Genomic DNA, 18554 nt, shown 5'->3' on the forward strand with positions numbered 1-18554 from the left:
TTTCACCTGTTACTGTTAAAGTAGAAACAAAGAAACTAAGGTTACATCCTGGTGTATTTTCACAGATTGCTTACATATTGGGGAATGAAAAGCCAATCGTAAAATCAATTCTCTCAGACAAAGAAAGGGAATAAAGACCAAATCCCGCTTCGTGTAAAAATGGTCTCATTTGATTGTATGTGCACTGGATGCAATGCCAGCTAGAACGGCGCAAAGCTGGTGACGCATGATCCAGGTCAATGGTCATATATCAGGACAGATGTAGGTCCTCTCTGTAAACACAGATAACACTCTTACCGGAATATCCCAACAAACATTAATACTACTGACCACACGAAAGGACCAACAACGCCGCACAATTTAAAGTATGATCAATTTAAGCAAATAAGGCAACTAACATTTTCATTAATGTTAATTTGGCCACTGCATGCAAGAAGCCCCCATAGTGTGATGCTCCCAGGTTTTGGGGGGCTGGGGGGTGGGCTGAGTGCTTCCTACTCTTAAGACTACTAACCATGGAGGGCATTAAAGGGATTCAAATACATGATGTGATTATCAGGTGGTTAGGCAGTTGTGCCACTCTGTGCAGATACTTGACTGTTTTTAAGCGGACCTGACTTTCATTAGATGCGAAGCCCCTCAAGGACCTGACTTCCTCATTTAGCAGGGCTCCATTAGCAGGCTGAAAATCCTCCACACTGGGTGGCTTACTTGGCTACCTTACGGAGGACAAAGAAAACTGTTCAACTTATATTTTTTGTAAAAGTTCCCCTCAAATTAACAGAACATGTGTTTTATGATCATACATATTGCTATATGCTTACAATTTACTGCTGAAAGCCAAAAATCTTAGACACTCTTTGTATTTTTTTTATAAAAAGTAATTTTCACAGAGCAGATCACTGAAGAGACGCCATCTGTTTATAGTTTGTAGCCCAGATTTGTGGAAAAATGGGTCGACTTTCAGTAGACAAAAAAAGCTTCTTTTATTGTAAGGGTTTAAAATGACATCACCCATCTCTTTGACTGGAAAGAAGACAGTTACAGCTCTCATACGACCCCCACCTTTAGAATGTAGCTTATGAAATATGAAAGTTATGATGAATATGACGAAGTGTGTTTTGGAACCACCGGTGGTCTCAAGCAGTTGAAGAGAAAGTACGGTTAATAATTATTTCAGCAGAGGCAGATACTTTTTTGTGATTTTATTTGGTGGGGAAAGTGGGAAAAGAGCTTTGAGACACATTTATAGCTTTAACTGGTTAGTCAACAAGGTGCATGCTTTAAAAAAAGACAATAAGGTCACGTTGTAAGCCGAAGTCCTCTCCGATTACATATGATGTCTTTTCTTTAAATAGGTGGGCTGTTGTGTGTCCAGTTCTGAATAATAAATCTTCAGAGCTTCCTTACTGTCCCGAATCCGAGTCCGAGTCGCTGTAGTCCGCTACTAGAGACACCCCAGCGCAGAGTTTGGTGCTGCTGTCCACTGGGGCCTTGTCCTTTATACTCTCTGCTGCGTTTGCTGTATAAACGTCCTGTCTGTCCTCTAAGGACAGTGTTGAAGGGGAGTTGCCGTTTATGTGCTTGTCCTCTAGGTCGGCTTGTTCTGGAGTGACTGTGTTTGGGCTTGAAACAGGCTGGGGGTGGGAGTCGTTGACGCTGGAAGTAGAAGACGGCGTCTGGCTGGGGCTGCTTGATGTTGTGCTGCCCCCGTCTGACCTCCTGCGCACTAGGCTTATTGGGCTGGGCGGCGCGCAGCTTAGTGCTTTCGAAACAGCAGCATCTCTGCCCTGCTGGCCAAGCTTCTGCAGCAGACCGCCCAGAGCGCCCCCCGATGGAGTGGAAGAAGAACCGAACCAGGAACGAGACGAGATCTGCTGCCTCTTAGACTGCTGCCTGTCATCATATGCTGAGAGAGCGAGGGAGAAAGGGGGGGGGGTGGAAAGAGAGTAGTCAAAGAGACTTTTCAACTTCATACACCAGAATCAGAGACAACAAAATGGCAAAAAATACAAAAAAAAAAATGTACAATTTATTCCATCACCCCAAATGCAGTTAATTGGCCAAGACATGTTTGGGGTCTTCTTTGCTTCTTTAGTTTTGCTATGAGGCTAATGTAGATAACAAGTAATGGAATCCCCTTATTACATCCACTTATACCCTGATATAGCTTTCACTCCTAACATAATATTATCTATAAAAAGGGACAGTACTCAGTACTCATGCTTCAGAATGCTGCAATTTTCAGTTATAGGGTATTTATCAGTAATGGGATACATTAGCTTCATAGCTAAAAACACCATGTATCTACAGCTGGGCGAACACTGTCTCTAAAGTTACTGAAATGGAGAGCATCACAAACTGAACGTCCGTTTGTCACAGACGACTAAATTTACGATAAATGGATGAAAAAATGGATCCAAAAAACGCATTAACTGATAAATTAGAAGTGACTCAATTGATAATTACATTAAAAAAATCATAACTTACAGTCAGGGCTCTGAAAGGTAAGCAGAGAGGCGAGTTTTTTGTCCTCCTCTTTCTCCGGTAACAGAGGGATGGCCAGACCCGTCCTCTTCCTCACAACATTGTCTTTCTCCTCCTCTTCAGCTATCACTTTCTTTTCTTCCTGTGTTCAATGGGAACATACAGACAGCACAAAGAAAGCTGTTTGGCACTGAGAGGACTGTGAGAAAGTTGTGAGATGCTGTCTTATATCTTCAAAACAGACAAACTGGGATGAGGGAAACACTGGTTTAAGTAAACTGATTCACTTATTTAAGACATCCTATTATGGCAAATGTTATGTCAAACACTACATATGTCTTAGAGAAGTGCTGCAAGGTTTTGCAACACTGATAACTAAATGAATATTAATAAAATAAAGAGTCACTATCTCCAATGAAACATGAGTGGCTAGAGTAGTGTATCTAACACTTATTAACAAGTTTTAGAACTACTTGTTTCCAGTCTGATCTAACTTTTACATGTTTGCAGTGACACTGGAAGCTCTGAATGGCCCTAATCAATAAAACCTTTGCAACTATACTGCACTTCTGTGAGGACATACATTTAGATATATACGCATACATATAACTACATATCGCTGCTGTCGGAAGAAAACCTCGAACCCCAAAATGGTAACTTTACAGGAGAGGGAAAAAACCTACTTTACTTTACTAAGTCAATGGAACCAGATTTTCATTTTGGGTCATTTCTTTTAGGCCATTCATCATGAAATTGGCACATGATGTAAAGAGCAACAGGCATTTTTAAATTATGTTAAAAACTGAAAAACAACAAAAGTAGAGATGTGAGGTTTTGTTCATACAGCAGCGATATACTCCTTCATAGCACAGGCCTGTATAGCTATACTTTAGAACTATACAGTATCAGGCGTAACATTATGACCACCTCCTTGTTTCTACGCTCATTGTCCATTTAATCAGCTCCACTTACTATATAGGAGCACTTTGTAGTTCTACAGTTACAGACTGTAGTCCATCTGTTTCTCTGCATACTTTGTTTTACCCTGTTCTTCAGTGGTCAGGACCCCCATGGACCCTCACAGACCAGGTACTATTTGGGCGGTGGATCATTCTCAGCACTGCAGTAACACTGACGTGGTGGTGGTGTGTTAGTGTGTGTTGTACTGGAGTGGATCAGAAACAGCAGTGCTGCTGGAGTTTTTAAACACTGTGTCCACTCACTGTCCACTCTATTAGACACTCCTACCTTGTCAGTCCACCTTGTAGATGTAAAGTCAGAGACGACAGCTCATCTGCTGCTGCACAGTTTGTGTTGGTCATCCTCTAGTCCTTCATCAGTGGTCACAGGACGCTGCCCACAGGACGCTGCTGGCTGGATGTTTTTGGTTGGTGGACTATTCTCAGTCCAGCAGTGACACTGAGGTGTTTAAAAACTCCAGCAGCACTGCTGTGTCTGATCCACTCAGACCAGCGCAACACACACTAACACACCACCACCACGTTAGTGTTACTGTAGTGCTGAGAATGATCCACCACCCAAATAGTACCTGCTCTGTGAGGGTCCATGGGGGTCCTGACCACTGAGGAACAGGGTAAAAGGGGGCTAACAAAGTATCAGAGAAACAGATGGACTACAGTCTGTAACTGTAGAACTACAAAGTGCACCTATATAGTAAGTGGAGCTGATAAAATGGACAATGAGCGTAGAAACAAGGAGGTGGTCATAATGTTATGTCTAATCGGTGTATATGATGGCAAATATCATGATTATTACCAATGTAGCTACATTGATACACTATTTGAGCATAATAGTTTCGGGTGTTTACAAAAAGTACCCCACACCTATGGTACAAGAGTGTGACCCTGGCAGGCAGTGGTCCACGCACGTTTACTGCACATACCCTAAACTTCCTGCGGAGCGCGCTGTTGAGCTGAAAGTCGTCCTTCCATCCAGCTTGGTGATCCTGTAGCTCAGAGAGGGAGGGAATTGCTGCACGCAGCTTCTCTTTGTCTTTTCCACCGTGATCCAGCTTGTACATAGCATCTGTCTCCAGCTTCTCCTTCTCACTGTGCTCTGGCAGAGGAACAAGAGGAGAAGACAACGTCAGGGAAAACAGAGCCACTTGAGGAAGGAGAGAACATTACTGAAAGCATTAAAAGTACATGGGTGTTTCTGTGCTGTTTATGTTTCTGTTCTGTACCAGTGGTGAGAATCTGTTCATTGTCAGCCATGTCCCATCTCTCCTCTTTCCTCCTTGCTCCACTCACGATGACGTAGTCACAGGTGGCTGGGTCTGTCTGCATCTCAATGTAGTTCACACACAGGTGACACTTCATTCTAAACCTAGGGTTACAGGCACAAACAGGTTAACAGGTCATTTCTTTACTACACTATAATACTTACACTATAACACCAGTCTTTTAATATACAGGGTGATTCAAAAAGATTCATCCAATTTCGAAATGATTTATTTCACTTGTAAATCATTACAGATCAATGCAGTGAACTGTAAATGGTTTAAATGAGCATAAAGTTTATCATGTAATTGTACAAGTGCTCAGTATGAACCTCCTCCAGCTGTACGGACGACATCAACGCCATAGTCAAATTCATCCCATACTCGATTGAGCATGGCAGGTGTCGCTGCACTCACGGCTCTTTCAGTGTGATTTCAGAGATCATCCAGTGTTGTTGGGAGTGGCACAAACAGAATCCTTAATGTACCCCCACAAAAAAAGTCACACGGCGTGAGATCTGGTGATGCTGGTGACCTTTTTCTTGGAACTGGTTCCTAGGCGCCTCACGGTTGTAAAAAGATGGCGCTTTGAAATCGGATGAATCTTTTCAAATGACCCTGAGTATGTGTGTGTGTGTGTGTGTGTGTGTGTGTGTGTGTATATATATAAGAAGGCTTTTGTGCACTTATTTGTGTTCTGGATTTTCTGCATTCACCTTATGAACAGCCACTGACTAGGGCAAGAGTTCCCAACCTTTTGCAACTTGCAGCCCACACAAATGACCACCAACGCTTCCGTGACCCACGTGAAGATTTAACTGATCCGACAGCTTTTTCTCACCTTTAAGGTGTAATAACTGATGTTGTTTGGCAACTACCAAGTGCAGCAGGTCAGGCCAAAGAGAGGACAGTTGTAAAACGGAGGTCAGACTCAATTCAATTTAGATACTCACAACATTTGGTCTCCAGGTGACAACATTGGCCTTCAAAGACTGATCTGACGACAACTCTGAGCGTACAACAGAGACATAGTAGCCTAGTGCTTGGTACACACTGCTGTATTTTCATCTTTTGGTTTATGCTGGTTTTTCTTAAGTTTTCTCAGTGGGAGGTACAGTGGCTGCTTTATGTGTAGCGAAAGCTCAAACTGGGGATTAATACGGGGTTGAGAAACGCTAATATATGTTATAGTGATTATAGTGAGAGCTGGAGAAATATTTCACTGCAAACTGGCAGCTGAGCTGAATTGTTTTAACAGAATGCTGTCATGATCTACTCTAATTACCTAGTTACCTGTATATTGGTGTAGTGTAGTAATTCCCCACTTTCTTCTTTTCAGCATTATACCGGACCCCTAAAAAGTCAAGACACAGTTCGAGATGAGACACGCGGGGTGAAAATGTGGGTATAGATGTGTGAAGAATCACCATTGTTTACATACGAAGCCCTGGATGCTTACCCATGCCTATGTGATTCTTACAGCCATCACACCAGATGTTGTACGGCATCTCAAACCTGTAAGCACAACATGGATCTCAAGGTCATCTGCAAGGACTCATGCAAACGTGATCACGCTTTGGATGAGTGTCCCTCACAATTTTCTTCAACCTTGTTCCCTTCTGGGCAAAGCGCTCCATATCTTACCTCTCTCCCAACCCCTCGCAGGAAATCACTGTCGGAATGGTGAGAAAAAGTCCAACTGCCACCAATTGATAACATTCCGATGACGTCACAATCGCGCTGCCACTATTTTAGATGGCAACTTCAGGTTGTGCTGTCGCCCATAGATTTACATACCTAGGTGCCGCGTTGGCTGTTGTTCTCTGAGGCGATACGTCTGAGCGTCCGCCATGTTGGAGAGGTCACTTGTGAACAAATTCACTTGTATTGAGAGACGAAGAGTCTCAGGATTAAATCGGCCACAACTTCCTTATTACTCAACCGATTTTCACCACATTAGTTTTGTTCTAATCCTCAGACACAGATTAATCTAGTCTGCACGGACGGCTCTCGGTAGCTTTTATTACTTTAATAACTGATTGTTATTATAACTTCTTATTTGCCAGCTTCTTGTTCAAGTTTTCCCGTTCCACCTTAAATAAAGCAGAAGTCATTACTTTCTGGTGCCTGAAGCTGCACCATTTAAGGTGGAACGGGAAAATTCGAACAAGAAGGTGGCAAATAAGAAGTTAACTTCTGGTTTGTGTAAGAAGATGCTAACATTAATCTATTATGAATATCTACACAGATTAAGGAACGCTATAACTTACCCAACTACACAGCTTTAACCATCACTGTAAATAAATAACTACTACATAAAGTTAAGATCCTGAATAGACGATTAAATGAAATAAGCTTAATATAAAACCAGAGGAAAAACAAACAATCACATCAACAGGTTCTCTGTGCTTCACCAACCACACGGCCATATCTACACAAACATCACACAGACAATACACATCACACAGACATGAGTGTGGATCACTGCGTTCCCTCCGTTATATAATCCTATCCCACTTTCTGAGTGTAATATTCCTGAAATAGTGTAATTTTGGACAGTATCTTTCTTAAACTGCTGCTCTGTAATGGTACTGAATGCAGTCCAATAGTGATCTTGACCGCCCTAAAATTGCGGCGCAGTTGACGTGCCTGGCTGGACCCAACGTGGCATCTAGGTATGTATATCTATGGCTGTGGCTGTTTGTAATGAGATAACAAAGCCATAACCGATAACCGAGCTGGTCTAGCAAAAGCTAAAGCTTCAGCCTCAACGCTCTCAAGATGCCATTCATTCCACCATATGTAAAATACTGCACATACTTGTGGACCACTGTTCTGGGTGAAGGTGGGACTGGACTGACAGACAGAAAATCTGCACATACCTGATGATGAGGATGCCCTGTGAGAGTTTCCTGGCTCTCTCCCGCAGCGGGTGAGTGTTCCAGTACCCGTTGATGGAGCCATGCTGTAGAGCAAAACAGTCAGACAGCAAATTACAAATCACATCTGGGCTCAGATCTCTAGTCTTTACGTTCGTGCACTGAATAAACTAAAAGATTTCTGCCAAAGACTGTCCTCACCTTAGCAGGGTCAAAATCTGGGGGGTAGTACTTGTTGACTCCTTTTCTCTCTCCCTAAAGAAGGCAAAGGTTAAAGTTATGCATATATCACACGCTGTAAGACACAATCACTACTAAAACAACTAAAACGACGAACCATGTTGCAGGTTGAAGTTCAGCTTTCTCTCACGAAGCTGCCGGGTATGACACCTGGAAGAAACAAGCGAGAAAATACAAAGCAAAAATTACGTCTTCAATAACAAACTGATGCTAAGTTTGTAAGTTAACAAACAAATATTGGTAATATAAGTGGTTTTAAAGAGCATTTCTCTTTGTAAGTTACTGTCAATTACTTCTATAGCAAATTGAGTGACTAACAAAAGAGAGTAGAACTGTTCTAAAAGGGCCTAGATCCTACATTTTTCTTATATTTCCATTTTTCCCCCGAAGGCCCACTTTAGATATCAAAAACAGTGAATGCGTTTACATGCACTCAGTAATCCGATCACAGATTATTCAAAACGGTCATGTAAACAGGACACTCTGATTTCTTAAATTGGAGTAAGGTCTAGAAATCTGATTAAGACATCAGATAAAGAGGCTGGATTTTAGCTCAGTGATCAGATTTCTCAGTGCATTGAACTCTTACTCTGATTTCTTTCGGATTTCTCAGTCTGTGCATGTGCGAAAACAGACTGTGGCACTGGAAATAAGCCACCAGCCTTGCCGCGAGATGGCAGCCAAACACTTTCTGAAACCAACTACAACCCCATTTCCAAAAAAGTTGGGACGCTGTGCAGAATGTAAATAAAAATAAAATGTAATGATGTGCAAATCATGTAAACCATATTTTTAAAGGAAAATACTACAAAGACAACAGATCAAATGTTGAAACATTTGTTTTTTGAAAAATATTTGCCCATTTTGAATTTGATGCCAACAACATGTTCCAAAAAAGTTGGGACGGGGGTCTGTTTACCACTGTGTTTCATCAGCTCTTCTTTTAACAACATTCTGTAAGTGTTTGGGAACTGAGGAGACACTGCTGTAGTTTTGAAAGTGAAATGTTTTTCCCATTTTTGCTTAACATAGGATTTCAACTGCTCATCAGTTCAGAGTCTCCTTTGTCATAAGTTTCATTTCATAATGCGCCAAATGTTTTCAGTGGTGACAGATCTGGACTGCAGGCAGGTCAGTTTAGCACCCAGATTCTTTAATAAGGAGCAATGCTGCTGTAATACATGCAGAATGTGGTTTTACATTGTCTTGCTGAAATAATCAAGGCCTTCCCTGAAAAAGACGTCATCTGGATGGCAGCACATGTTGCCAAATCATGTATATTTCGTTGAGTATTAATGGTGCCTTCACAGATGTGCACGTCACCCACGCCATGTGCACTAATGCCCCCCTATACCATCATGAATACTGGCTTTTGAACTGTGCACTGATAACAAGCTGAGTGGTCTTTAGCCTGGAGGACACAGTGTCCATGATTTCCAAAAAGAACTGTTTTCACAGACAGTGGTTTTCAGAAGTGTTTCTGAGCCCATGCAGTGATTTCCACTACAGAATCATGTCTGTTTTTAATGCAGTGCTGTCTGAGGGCCCAAAGATCACGGCCAGCAAATACTGGTTTTTGGCCTCGTCCCTTACATACAGAGATTTCTCCAGATTCTCTGAATCTCTTAATGATATTATGTACCGTAGATGATGAAAAGCAGAAGTTATTTTTTTATTACACAACTTTACCAGCCTTTTGTTGCCCCATCCCAACGTTTTGGTATGTGTTGTTGGCATCAAATTCAAAATGGGCAAATATTTTTCAAAAAACCAAAAAGATTTCTCAGTTTCATCATCTGATATGTTGGCTTTGTACTTTTCAATTAAATACAGGGTTTAAATGACTTGCATATCATTTCATTTTGTTTTTATTTACATTTTGCACAGCGTCCCAACTTTTTGGGAAATGGGGTTGTGTATCCTTCTAGATGATGTTTGTATGTTTCAGATAAAGTGCCGCAATGTTTAAAAAACAGCCGCAGCATAAAGTTTGAGTTTTGCGTTATGTTTGCGTCACGTCCTCTTCTGTGAGTTTATTGGCTGGTTGCAAAGCAGAAATCCGATTACTGCCCAACTCATGTAGACCCGGAGTTTCCCCATTATCTGATTACTCAAGAGCATGTAAACGCATTGATCGGACTACTGGCAAAATCTGATTTTCTGCAGTTATCAGATTATAAAGTGCATGTAAACACAGTCAGTGATTAATTTCTACATGACCTTTTTCCAACCTTGTGGCCACGACTTAGTAAAGCGTGGGAACGAGATCCTTATGCCCGGCCATGACTTAGTAAAGCGTGGGAACGAGATCCTAATGCACGGCCACGACTTAGTAAGGCGTGGGAATGAGATGATTAAGTCGTGGCCACAACTTAGTAAAGCGTGGGAACGAGATCCTTATGCGCGGCCACGACTTAGTAAGGCATGGGAATGAGATGATTAAGTCGTGGCCACGACTTAGTAAAGCGTGGGAACGAGATCCTTATGCCCGGCCACAACTTAGTAAAGCGTGGGAACGAGATCCTAATGCGTGGCCATGACTTAGTAAGCCGTGATCTCGTTTCCACGCTTTACTAAGCCGTGGCCACGCATTATTTTTATTTATACAGGATGTCACCAGCGGGGCTCCGTAGATTTCTTTCACCCGCTATAGTGTTCAGATTTCACCATTCCACCTTAAATGGTGCAGCAGCTAACTTACAGGGTAACCGCTGCACCATTGAAGGTGGAATGGTGAAATCTGAACACTATAGCGGGTGAAAGAAACCCAAACAGCTCTGTCTCTCTGACAAGACGACGTCTGAACCGTCCCCGGGACTGAAACGCTGGAAATGTCCGCCGCCAAGTCTGTTTTTCAGCAGGAGGAATGATAATATGATCAACACAGCTTCACACCTTCCGTTAGCTCGCTAGCGAAAACGCTAACAACACTGCGGATTCTGCTTCTCGGCGTTTTCCAGCAGCGCCGACCCGGAGACTCACTGGCGAAAACTTAGGATCCGGTGTGAGATACATAACACAGCGCTGCAAAATCGGAGGAATAACACCGAAATAGCCCAAAACTCACCAGAGTAAGGAGTCTGGAGTTCAGCCTGTTAACTGCGCTTGTATTTCGTCGACGCTGTTCAGTCGTTTGCACAGCGCCCCCTCAGGAGCGGAGGCCGCACTGCCACGACTGAGCTGCTTTGCTGGATGAGATTAAATTAGTTTTTTCAGTGTCTCATGTGTGGAGCTCGTCTCCGCCACTGGAATAACAGAAATAGCTTTACTCACAGTAATGAGACAGACATCTATCTATCTGTCTGTCTGTCTGTCTGTCTAGCTATCTAACCACCCACCCATCCATTCATCCATCCATCCACCTATTCATACATCTAGCTATCTATCATAATAATGACTGAGCATCTCATTTTTAGTGTCTCATTATAATGAGAAGGTTTCTCATAATTATAATCTAATATTTCAAAATAAATATTTACTATCTCATAATAGTGAGAACGTTTTCTCATAATCATGGGAAAGTTAGTTATAATCATGACAGTAAGTCATTTTTATGAGACACTAAGTCATAATTATGAGACACCAAGTCACTGAGATAGCAAGTCATTATGAGGTCGCAAGTTATAATTATGACAGTCATTAGTATGAGATTCTAAGTCATAATAATGAGATACTGGGTCATAATTGTAAGATAGTAAATCATAATTATGAGATGCTAAGTCATAATTATGACAGTAAGAGTAAGATAAAGATAGCAAATAATTGAGATAAGTCATTATGAGATAATGAGTCAACAAGTCATAATTATGACTGTCATTTTCATGAGATACTACATAATAATTATGAGATAGCAAGTCATAATTATGAGTCATTATTATGAAATGCTGTCATAATTATGACAGTCAGTAATTTTCACGAGATACTATGTAATAATTATGACATAGCAAGTCATAATTATGACAGTCATTATTATGAGATGCTATGTCATAATTATGTAAAACACTTTCTTTATTATAACTTACTAAATGGCTATATATATATTTTTTTTTCCAGTGACAGAAACAGGCTTCCATCCTTATCTACTCCGTTTTACTGAATTCAGTTGTACCACCAAAGCTGTCAGCTCCTAAAACCTGATGACGGTTGTTTTAAACCGGTGATATCAGATTCATAAGTCATGGTAAAATGTACCAATAATGAGAGAACATGGGGTTCACGTTTAGTTTTTCACAGAACTCAATGAGTTTAATCATCTCTAACTTTATTTAATTGATTTTTTTACATTTCCTCGAAACAGTAAAACCCACGCTTTTGAACGGTTTCGGGCCAATCGCCAAAAAACCGGCATCATGCTAGAAGTTAGCGCATTAGCGCAGAGTAACTGCAGCACCCAGCACTGAGCTGGAGCTCGGCTCACGGCTTCATCTTACCAGAAGCTGAAAGTCAAACTGAGCGCACAGGTAACGGTACTGGTCACTGTACTTAAACAGTGTGAAAAAGTAGCGTTAGTAGCTATAATCCTGTCCAAACTTGCTGTTTTTGGTCTTGTTCGCGCTAGCTAGCTATGCTAGCTATGCTAGCTATGTGGCGGTCCGGCAGTAGGGGAAGCCCTCTAAGAAGGAGGATCACCGTTTGGCACCCAGGTGGAGTGAAAATACCCTCTTATTATTTGTGATCTGGAACACATTCGCTCGGAATAGTTGTGCCATGTCTACCAATTGAGATAATACGGTGTGGGCCAACACACAGGCATTTTCCTTCTGCCCATCACTGTCTGATGGAACGTCTCTGGAATTCATCTCATGAAAGTGTGTCCAGGTGGTCGGCCTGGAAGTCTGGATTCCAGAGCCTTTTTTCCATCCATCACTTGATGAATTTGTATTAAAAAAGTTGTAGGCAGATACCAAGATTAAACACACTGGCCACACTACCTGTTGTCCTAAGCCCTGTTGGAGCTGGATTAGTTTCACCAGGGGAGGTGCTGTGATTTGGGTGATTATCAGATCTGTGATTTTAATCCAAAATGATCCAGCATGTCCGTAGTTTTTACAAGTAGAATTCCGGAGTGAATTACCTTCTACAGTCATTTTTTCAACTCCTTGGGACCACCACTGATTCCAAAATGCACTTCGTCATATTCTTCATAACTTTCATATTTCATAAGCTTCATTCAGAAGGTGGGGGTCGTATGAGAGCTGTAACTGTCTTCTTTCCAGTCAAATAGATGAGTGATGTAATTTTAAACCCTTATAATAAAAGAAGCTGAACTCACAATTTTTTTGTCTACTTAAATTTGACCCATTTTTCCACAAATCTGGGCTATAAATTATAAACAGATGGCGTCTCTTCAGTGATCTGCTCTGTAAAAATTATTTTTATAAAACAATAATACGATTATTTTTGGCTCTCAGCAGTACATTGTAAGCATATAGCAATATGTGTATGATCATAAAACACATTGAGGGGAGCTTTTACCAAAAAAAAAAATGAAATAAAAATTTACATTTATTTCATGCAGTTACTGAATAATTTGCCTTACGATTTGTTGATGTAAATATAGATGGACAAACCAAAATATACCCTGGAGAATAATATCTCAAAACTGCTCAGAGCGCAGACAGAACCGTAGAATTCCAAGGGGATCACCTGTCTGTAAAGCAGTTTGAGCTGCCACTAGTATGAAAAGTGCCTTATAAATAAAGATATTATTATTATTATTATTATTATTTATCTCGTCTCACAACTTGGCAACCATCTTCTCATATACTTCACGGTAACAGTACCATTTAAAATGAGGAAAAAGGGAAAATCCCCCTTTCTTTGTGGACGTGTGTCGAAGGGTGCTGTGAGTTGCCCTGAAGAAAATCTAGAATATGAGTTTGAAAATGTCTGAAATAGTTGAGAAATGAGTCAGGAATATTCAGAGGTAGGAGGGATAGAAAGCAGTAGATCACAGCTGCAGTTAAAGTGTAAGATGAGTTTTGGTCCACCTACCAAAGATTTCATTTTCTGAAGTAAAGGACTGATATTTTCTCTGAGCATATCTTTGTAATCAGGAGTTTTTTGAGTGCCTTTCAAAGACAACAAAACGTCCACTGATGAAACAGAGTAGATGGGCAACAACCTGGTAAGGGCATAGCTTTAGTTTAATGTTTAGTTAATATGATGTCCAGGTAATAATGTGAATTCCTCAATACAGTTTAATGAGGCAGGAATAGATTTTTCTGGCCATGCCTATTGCCCACTTTAATTCCATGAATGTCTAAATTGTATCTATCGATAAAGTGACCGTTGGACAGACAGAGTGATATACAAGGTCCTGCAAGTTGATTAATCGTCTAATACTGTCAGAACTGTAGCAATCTGGGATAAAACCAGATCCATATTGATTATGCTTCCAATAAGTTTTGACAAACGATTTGATCTTTTGATCACAGTTGAGCAAAGAAAGAGGCCGATAACCAGAAAGCATCTTCTCCTTTTTTATATATGCAGGACACCATATTATGACCACCTCCTTGTTTCTACGCTCATTGTCCATTTTATCAGCTCCACTTACTATATAGGTGCACTTTGTAGTTCTACAGTTACAGACTGTAGTCCATCTGTTTCTCTGCATACTTTGTTAGCCCCCTTTTACCCTGTTCTTCAGTGGTCAGGACCCCCATGGACCCTCACAGAGCAGGTACTATTTGGGTGGTGCTGAGAATGATTATTCTCCATTAGTTTGCACTGAAGTTCCTGTAGTTAACTAATAATAAGCCCCAGACTGTTGTCAGAAGAAAACCTGGTCCAAAATGGTAACTTTACAGGAAAAGGAAAAAACCCACTGTACTTTTAATGCAAGACGTCTTTCCAAGTCATTCTGGGCCGTTACTTTTGGTCCATTCTTCATGAAATTTACACACAATGTAAAGATCAACAAGGCACTTTCAAATTATGTCAAAAACCGAAAAATGATGCGAGGTTTTCTTCCGACAGCAGCGCTTAGTATGTAAAGAGCCTGGGTTTTTAAGGGGTTTAAGTTTACACTCATCCTCTTTTGGAAACAGTGGTATGAGCTATGATACATAGTCGCAGGTTTACATCCCTTTTGGTACACTAACTGAATAAGTAAGTGCAGGGAAACTAGTTAAATGTGCAGGAGGGGGCTTTGAACACGAAAGGCTCCAAAGGCTCTTCTTATTTGTTCTTTAATGATCCACATTTAAGGGTTTTCTTTACTGGGACAAGTTAAAGAATCTCAGAATGTTTGTTCTATAAAGAGCCTTACAACAGAGACCGATGGAGTTCAGAAGAACGGGAAGGAATGAGCGAGATTGAAGGATGTAGTTAAGGCGGTAGTGTTTTAGGATGAAATGATGGAGGAAAAGAGAGATGGATAGAGTGATAAGTCATAAAAGAAATAGCTGCATTCAGAGGGAGCCATTAGGTGCTGAGCTCCTGCTCATAACAGCCTGCCACGTAAGCTATTAGACCAGTCTGAGTGTGGAATTGAGGAGACTGGGCTTGTCCTCTTCCAAAAGTCCAGTCGAGCCATTGGAGACAAGTGATGCTGGATGAAGTGATGGGAGACAAAACAGGGATATGCCGGCTGGTGGAGGAGGCCGGGCGCTGTCCTTCGCCTCAGGTGTGCCTCGCCGAATTTACGGCGTAAACAGCAGCCGCGCGGCGAGTTTGGGATTCCGCACTAATTCCCACAAAATGCTTTTTATTACGGCCCCTGCATTCCTGCCCAACGCAGACGAACCCTATATGGACCAGAATGGAGACCTGCGCCCTCCGGAATGCTCCGCCAACCGCCGACCTCAGGAGTGCATCCATGGGCCTACGCGTGCTGTTGGTTCTCTATGAGGTGGGGTTCATCAGCATCAGGCCGGAAGATCCATGTAGATTATTGATCTACGCTATCTGATTCAATTGATCAGCAAGTTCTCCAACTCTTCATTAGTTGGACCTGGTTGTTAGTTGGACCTGGCTCCTTTTACAGCTCCCATTCATATTGTAAATGCATCGCTTCACTGGTTAGCAGTCTTCAAAGGTCCAGGTCAGATCCTAACTCATTCTTACCACAGCATAATTCTGTTTAAGCAATAATTAGCATCAAGAAAGTCTTTAATTGGTTGATTTACATGTTGCTGATTGGTCCCCATGCCCAACATTTGGAGATACGATTTAGTGGCTAGTGCCTTACTGCGCCCTTGGTGGGTACACATTTCTCATGTTCTCAAACAGGATAATCTGATTTTGTTTGTTTGTTTGTTTGTTTGTTTGTTTGTTTTGTGAGGGGGCAGTCATGGGCTGGAGGTTAGGGAACCAGCCTTGTGACTGGAAGGTTGCCAGTTCGATCCCCTGAGCTGAGAGTACGTGACTGAAGCACCCTTGAGCAAGGCACCTAACCCCCAACCTGCTCCCCGGGCGCTGCGGATAGGGCTGCCCACTGCTCTGGGCAAGTGTGCTCACTGCCCCCTAGTGTGTGTGTGTGGTGTTTCACTGAACAGATAGGTTAAAATGCAGAGGTGAAATTTCCCAGTTGTGGGACTATTTAAGGGTCACTTAATCTTAGGGTCCTTTTTGAGTACACCTGGCTCAGATCACCTTTAGGGACCACTGTTCTATTTTAAAACATTCGGTTATGAAAAGGTACAAATATGGTCCAATAATTGGACCTTACAACCACAGTTGTACCTTTGGGGGTACATTTACATTGTTTGTACCTTATTGAATGAAAAGTGTACCTGCACAGAACCTTTATTTCTAACAGTGTAGCTTGGCACTGTTTGAAGCCATCAATGCCAAGCGCAACCATACTGACTCGTCTTTCTGTAAAAGGCTGCATGCAAGTTTACTCACAAGACTTCAACGTTTAATGAAAGGAAAAGCTTTCCCATGCTAAGTTACTTTAGCTATTTCTTTTTTGGCACAGCAGTGTGCTAACAACAGTGCCACGCCAGGCTGAAGATAGGTCATGTTCTCTTTGAGCCACAGGATTCTTCATCCTTAAAAACGAATCAAGAGTTCGTACATACTGAAAGCCATTTTTTGGAAGCCAGCTGTGGCTTTAGAGTGGTGAGCCAAACTTAAGACCTGGAGGACAGTAGAACTGCACTAACACATTTGCCTCAACTTGGACCTGCTGCCAGAATTGGAAAACGCCATACTGCCATGGACCTGCACTCTTAGAAATGATGGTTCTTAAGTGTTCTGTAAATAGAACCATTTCATCCTTAAATAGTTCTTGGCATGGAGATTGATGGAGAATGTGTTGTATATGATTCTATATAGAACCTTTTTAAAAAGGGTTCTTTTTTGGTGATACTATAGAACATTTGACCATGCAAAGAACCATTTAAGCATGAAATGGTTCTATATAGAATTCATAGTTCCCTTTACTAAGGAACCCTTAAAGAACCATCTTTTTTAAGAGTGTACAAGATACGGCATCTGATGAGAGCCACAAACTCCAGCAGCACTGCTGTGTCTGATCCACTCAGACCAGCACAACACACACTAAGACACCACCACCACATCAGTGTTACTGCAGCGCTGAGAATGATCCACCACCCAAATAGTACCTGCTCTGTGAGGGTCCATGGGGGTCCTGACCACTGAAGAACAGGGTAAAAGGGGGCTAACAAAGTATGCAGAGAAACAGATGAACTACAGTCTGTAACTGTAGAACTACAAAGTGCACCTATATAGCAAGTGGAGCTGATAAAATGGACAATGAGCGTAGAAACAAGGAGGTGGTCATAATGTTATGCCTGATTGGTGTCTGCATGAAGTGAGAAGATGGACGGACTGACAACAGAAAGATGAACAGACGCGGTGGGTACAGAGCGAAGAGGAAAGAGACGGAATAGTCATTCATCTTTTCTAAACCCTGCCATAGAGGGGGCAGGGGAAGAGGGTAGGAAAACATTCCTTCCGTGAGTTCCTGCAAGGAGAGAGGGATGAGGAGGAGGAGGAGTACAGTGAAAGATACAGCAATCCCTCTGGCATGCTCTTACACAGACACTGTGGAATCCGGGCCTGTCTGCAGGCAGAATGGCAGGAATCTGATATTAGTGTCACACAATGGAAAAACCACTCTCACCCTCACACTATAAAACACATGGTTAACATGCTGGGGAGGAGCCGGCTTACTACCCCGCCGACAGATTAGAGCGGTCTGGCAGGAGTTCCTCCTCTTATCTGACTCCACGGCGCAGGAATTGGACGTTTGCTTTCTGACACACTCCGAAAGTTTGTTAGTCCTCTTTTGGTCACTCGAGGTCACTTTTCCACCCGTTCCCTGATTCTGGACTGGATGAAAATAGCCCGATTTCAGGATTTGATCAGATCCAGGAGGTGTCTGAATTTTCCACAGAGACCATCAAATCTCTTTGTGTTCTTTATTTTCGTGCTCTGCTTTTTCCAGCAGAACTCAGATTAGGCCTCAGTAGGCCTCTGTTTGAAAGACAGATGGACCAAATGGGACAAAAATAGCTCATATCTATAATGGAAGTGTGTGGCAAATGGCCCGTTAATCTGTTTCGGCTGGGGCTGGAGAGAGTCTCCTGGATCAGATCCACCGGCAGGCTGGAGGCCAGAAGATCTGCTGCACCTCAGTAGATATACACAAAACCAAAGCCCTTAAATCCATTTAACTATGTTAAATGCTGTGAATACACTGATGTGTAGGCAGATACAACACGGCGACTTGATTA

The 18554-nt window shown here is 42.0% G+C and overlaps 1 protein-coding gene across 1 annotated transcript; it reads right to left on the minus strand.

Annotated features, from left to right (window-relative positions):
- Window positions 1-1190: 1190 nt before the first annotated feature.
- On the minus strand, window positions 1191-10994 carry ccdc130 (coiled-coil domain containing 130). Its single transcript, XM_036565225.1, has 10 exons — window positions 10913-10994; window positions 7943-7995; window positions 7807-7860; window positions 7609-7691; window positions 6186-6241; window positions 6020-6080; window positions 4691-4833; window positions 4391-4563; window positions 2491-2629; window positions 1191-1909 (listed from the first exon to the last, which is right to left on the minus strand). The coding sequence occupies exons 2-10, from the start codon at window positions 7943-7945 to the stop codon at window positions 1407-1409; spliced, it is 1215 nt and encodes a 404-aa protein (XP_036421118.1). The 5' UTR covers window positions 7946-7995; window positions 10913-10994; the 3' UTR covers window positions 1191-1406.
- Window positions 10995-18554: the final 7560 nt, after the last annotated feature.

This window comes from Colossoma macropomum, unplaced genomic scaffold, assembly GCF_904425465.1.
Source record: "Colossoma macropomum unplaced genomic scaffold, Colossoma_macropomum, whole genome shotgun sequence".
NCBI classification, from domain to species: Eukaryota; Metazoa; Chordata; class Actinopteri; order Characiformes; family Serrasalmidae; genus Colossoma; species Colossoma macropomum.

Bases quoted from the DNA above. Each gene is read 5' to 3' on its own strand.
- ccdc130 (XM_036565225.1), bottom strand. The intron at 6,081-6,185 runs GTAAGCATCCAG...TTGACTTTTTAG, and splicing joins TAAGAATCACATAGGCATGG to GGGTCCGGTATAATGCTGAA. The intron at 4,834-6,019 runs GTAACTAGGTAA...CTGTAACCCTAG, and splicing joins TACACTACACCAATATACAG to GTTTAGAATGAAGTGTCACC.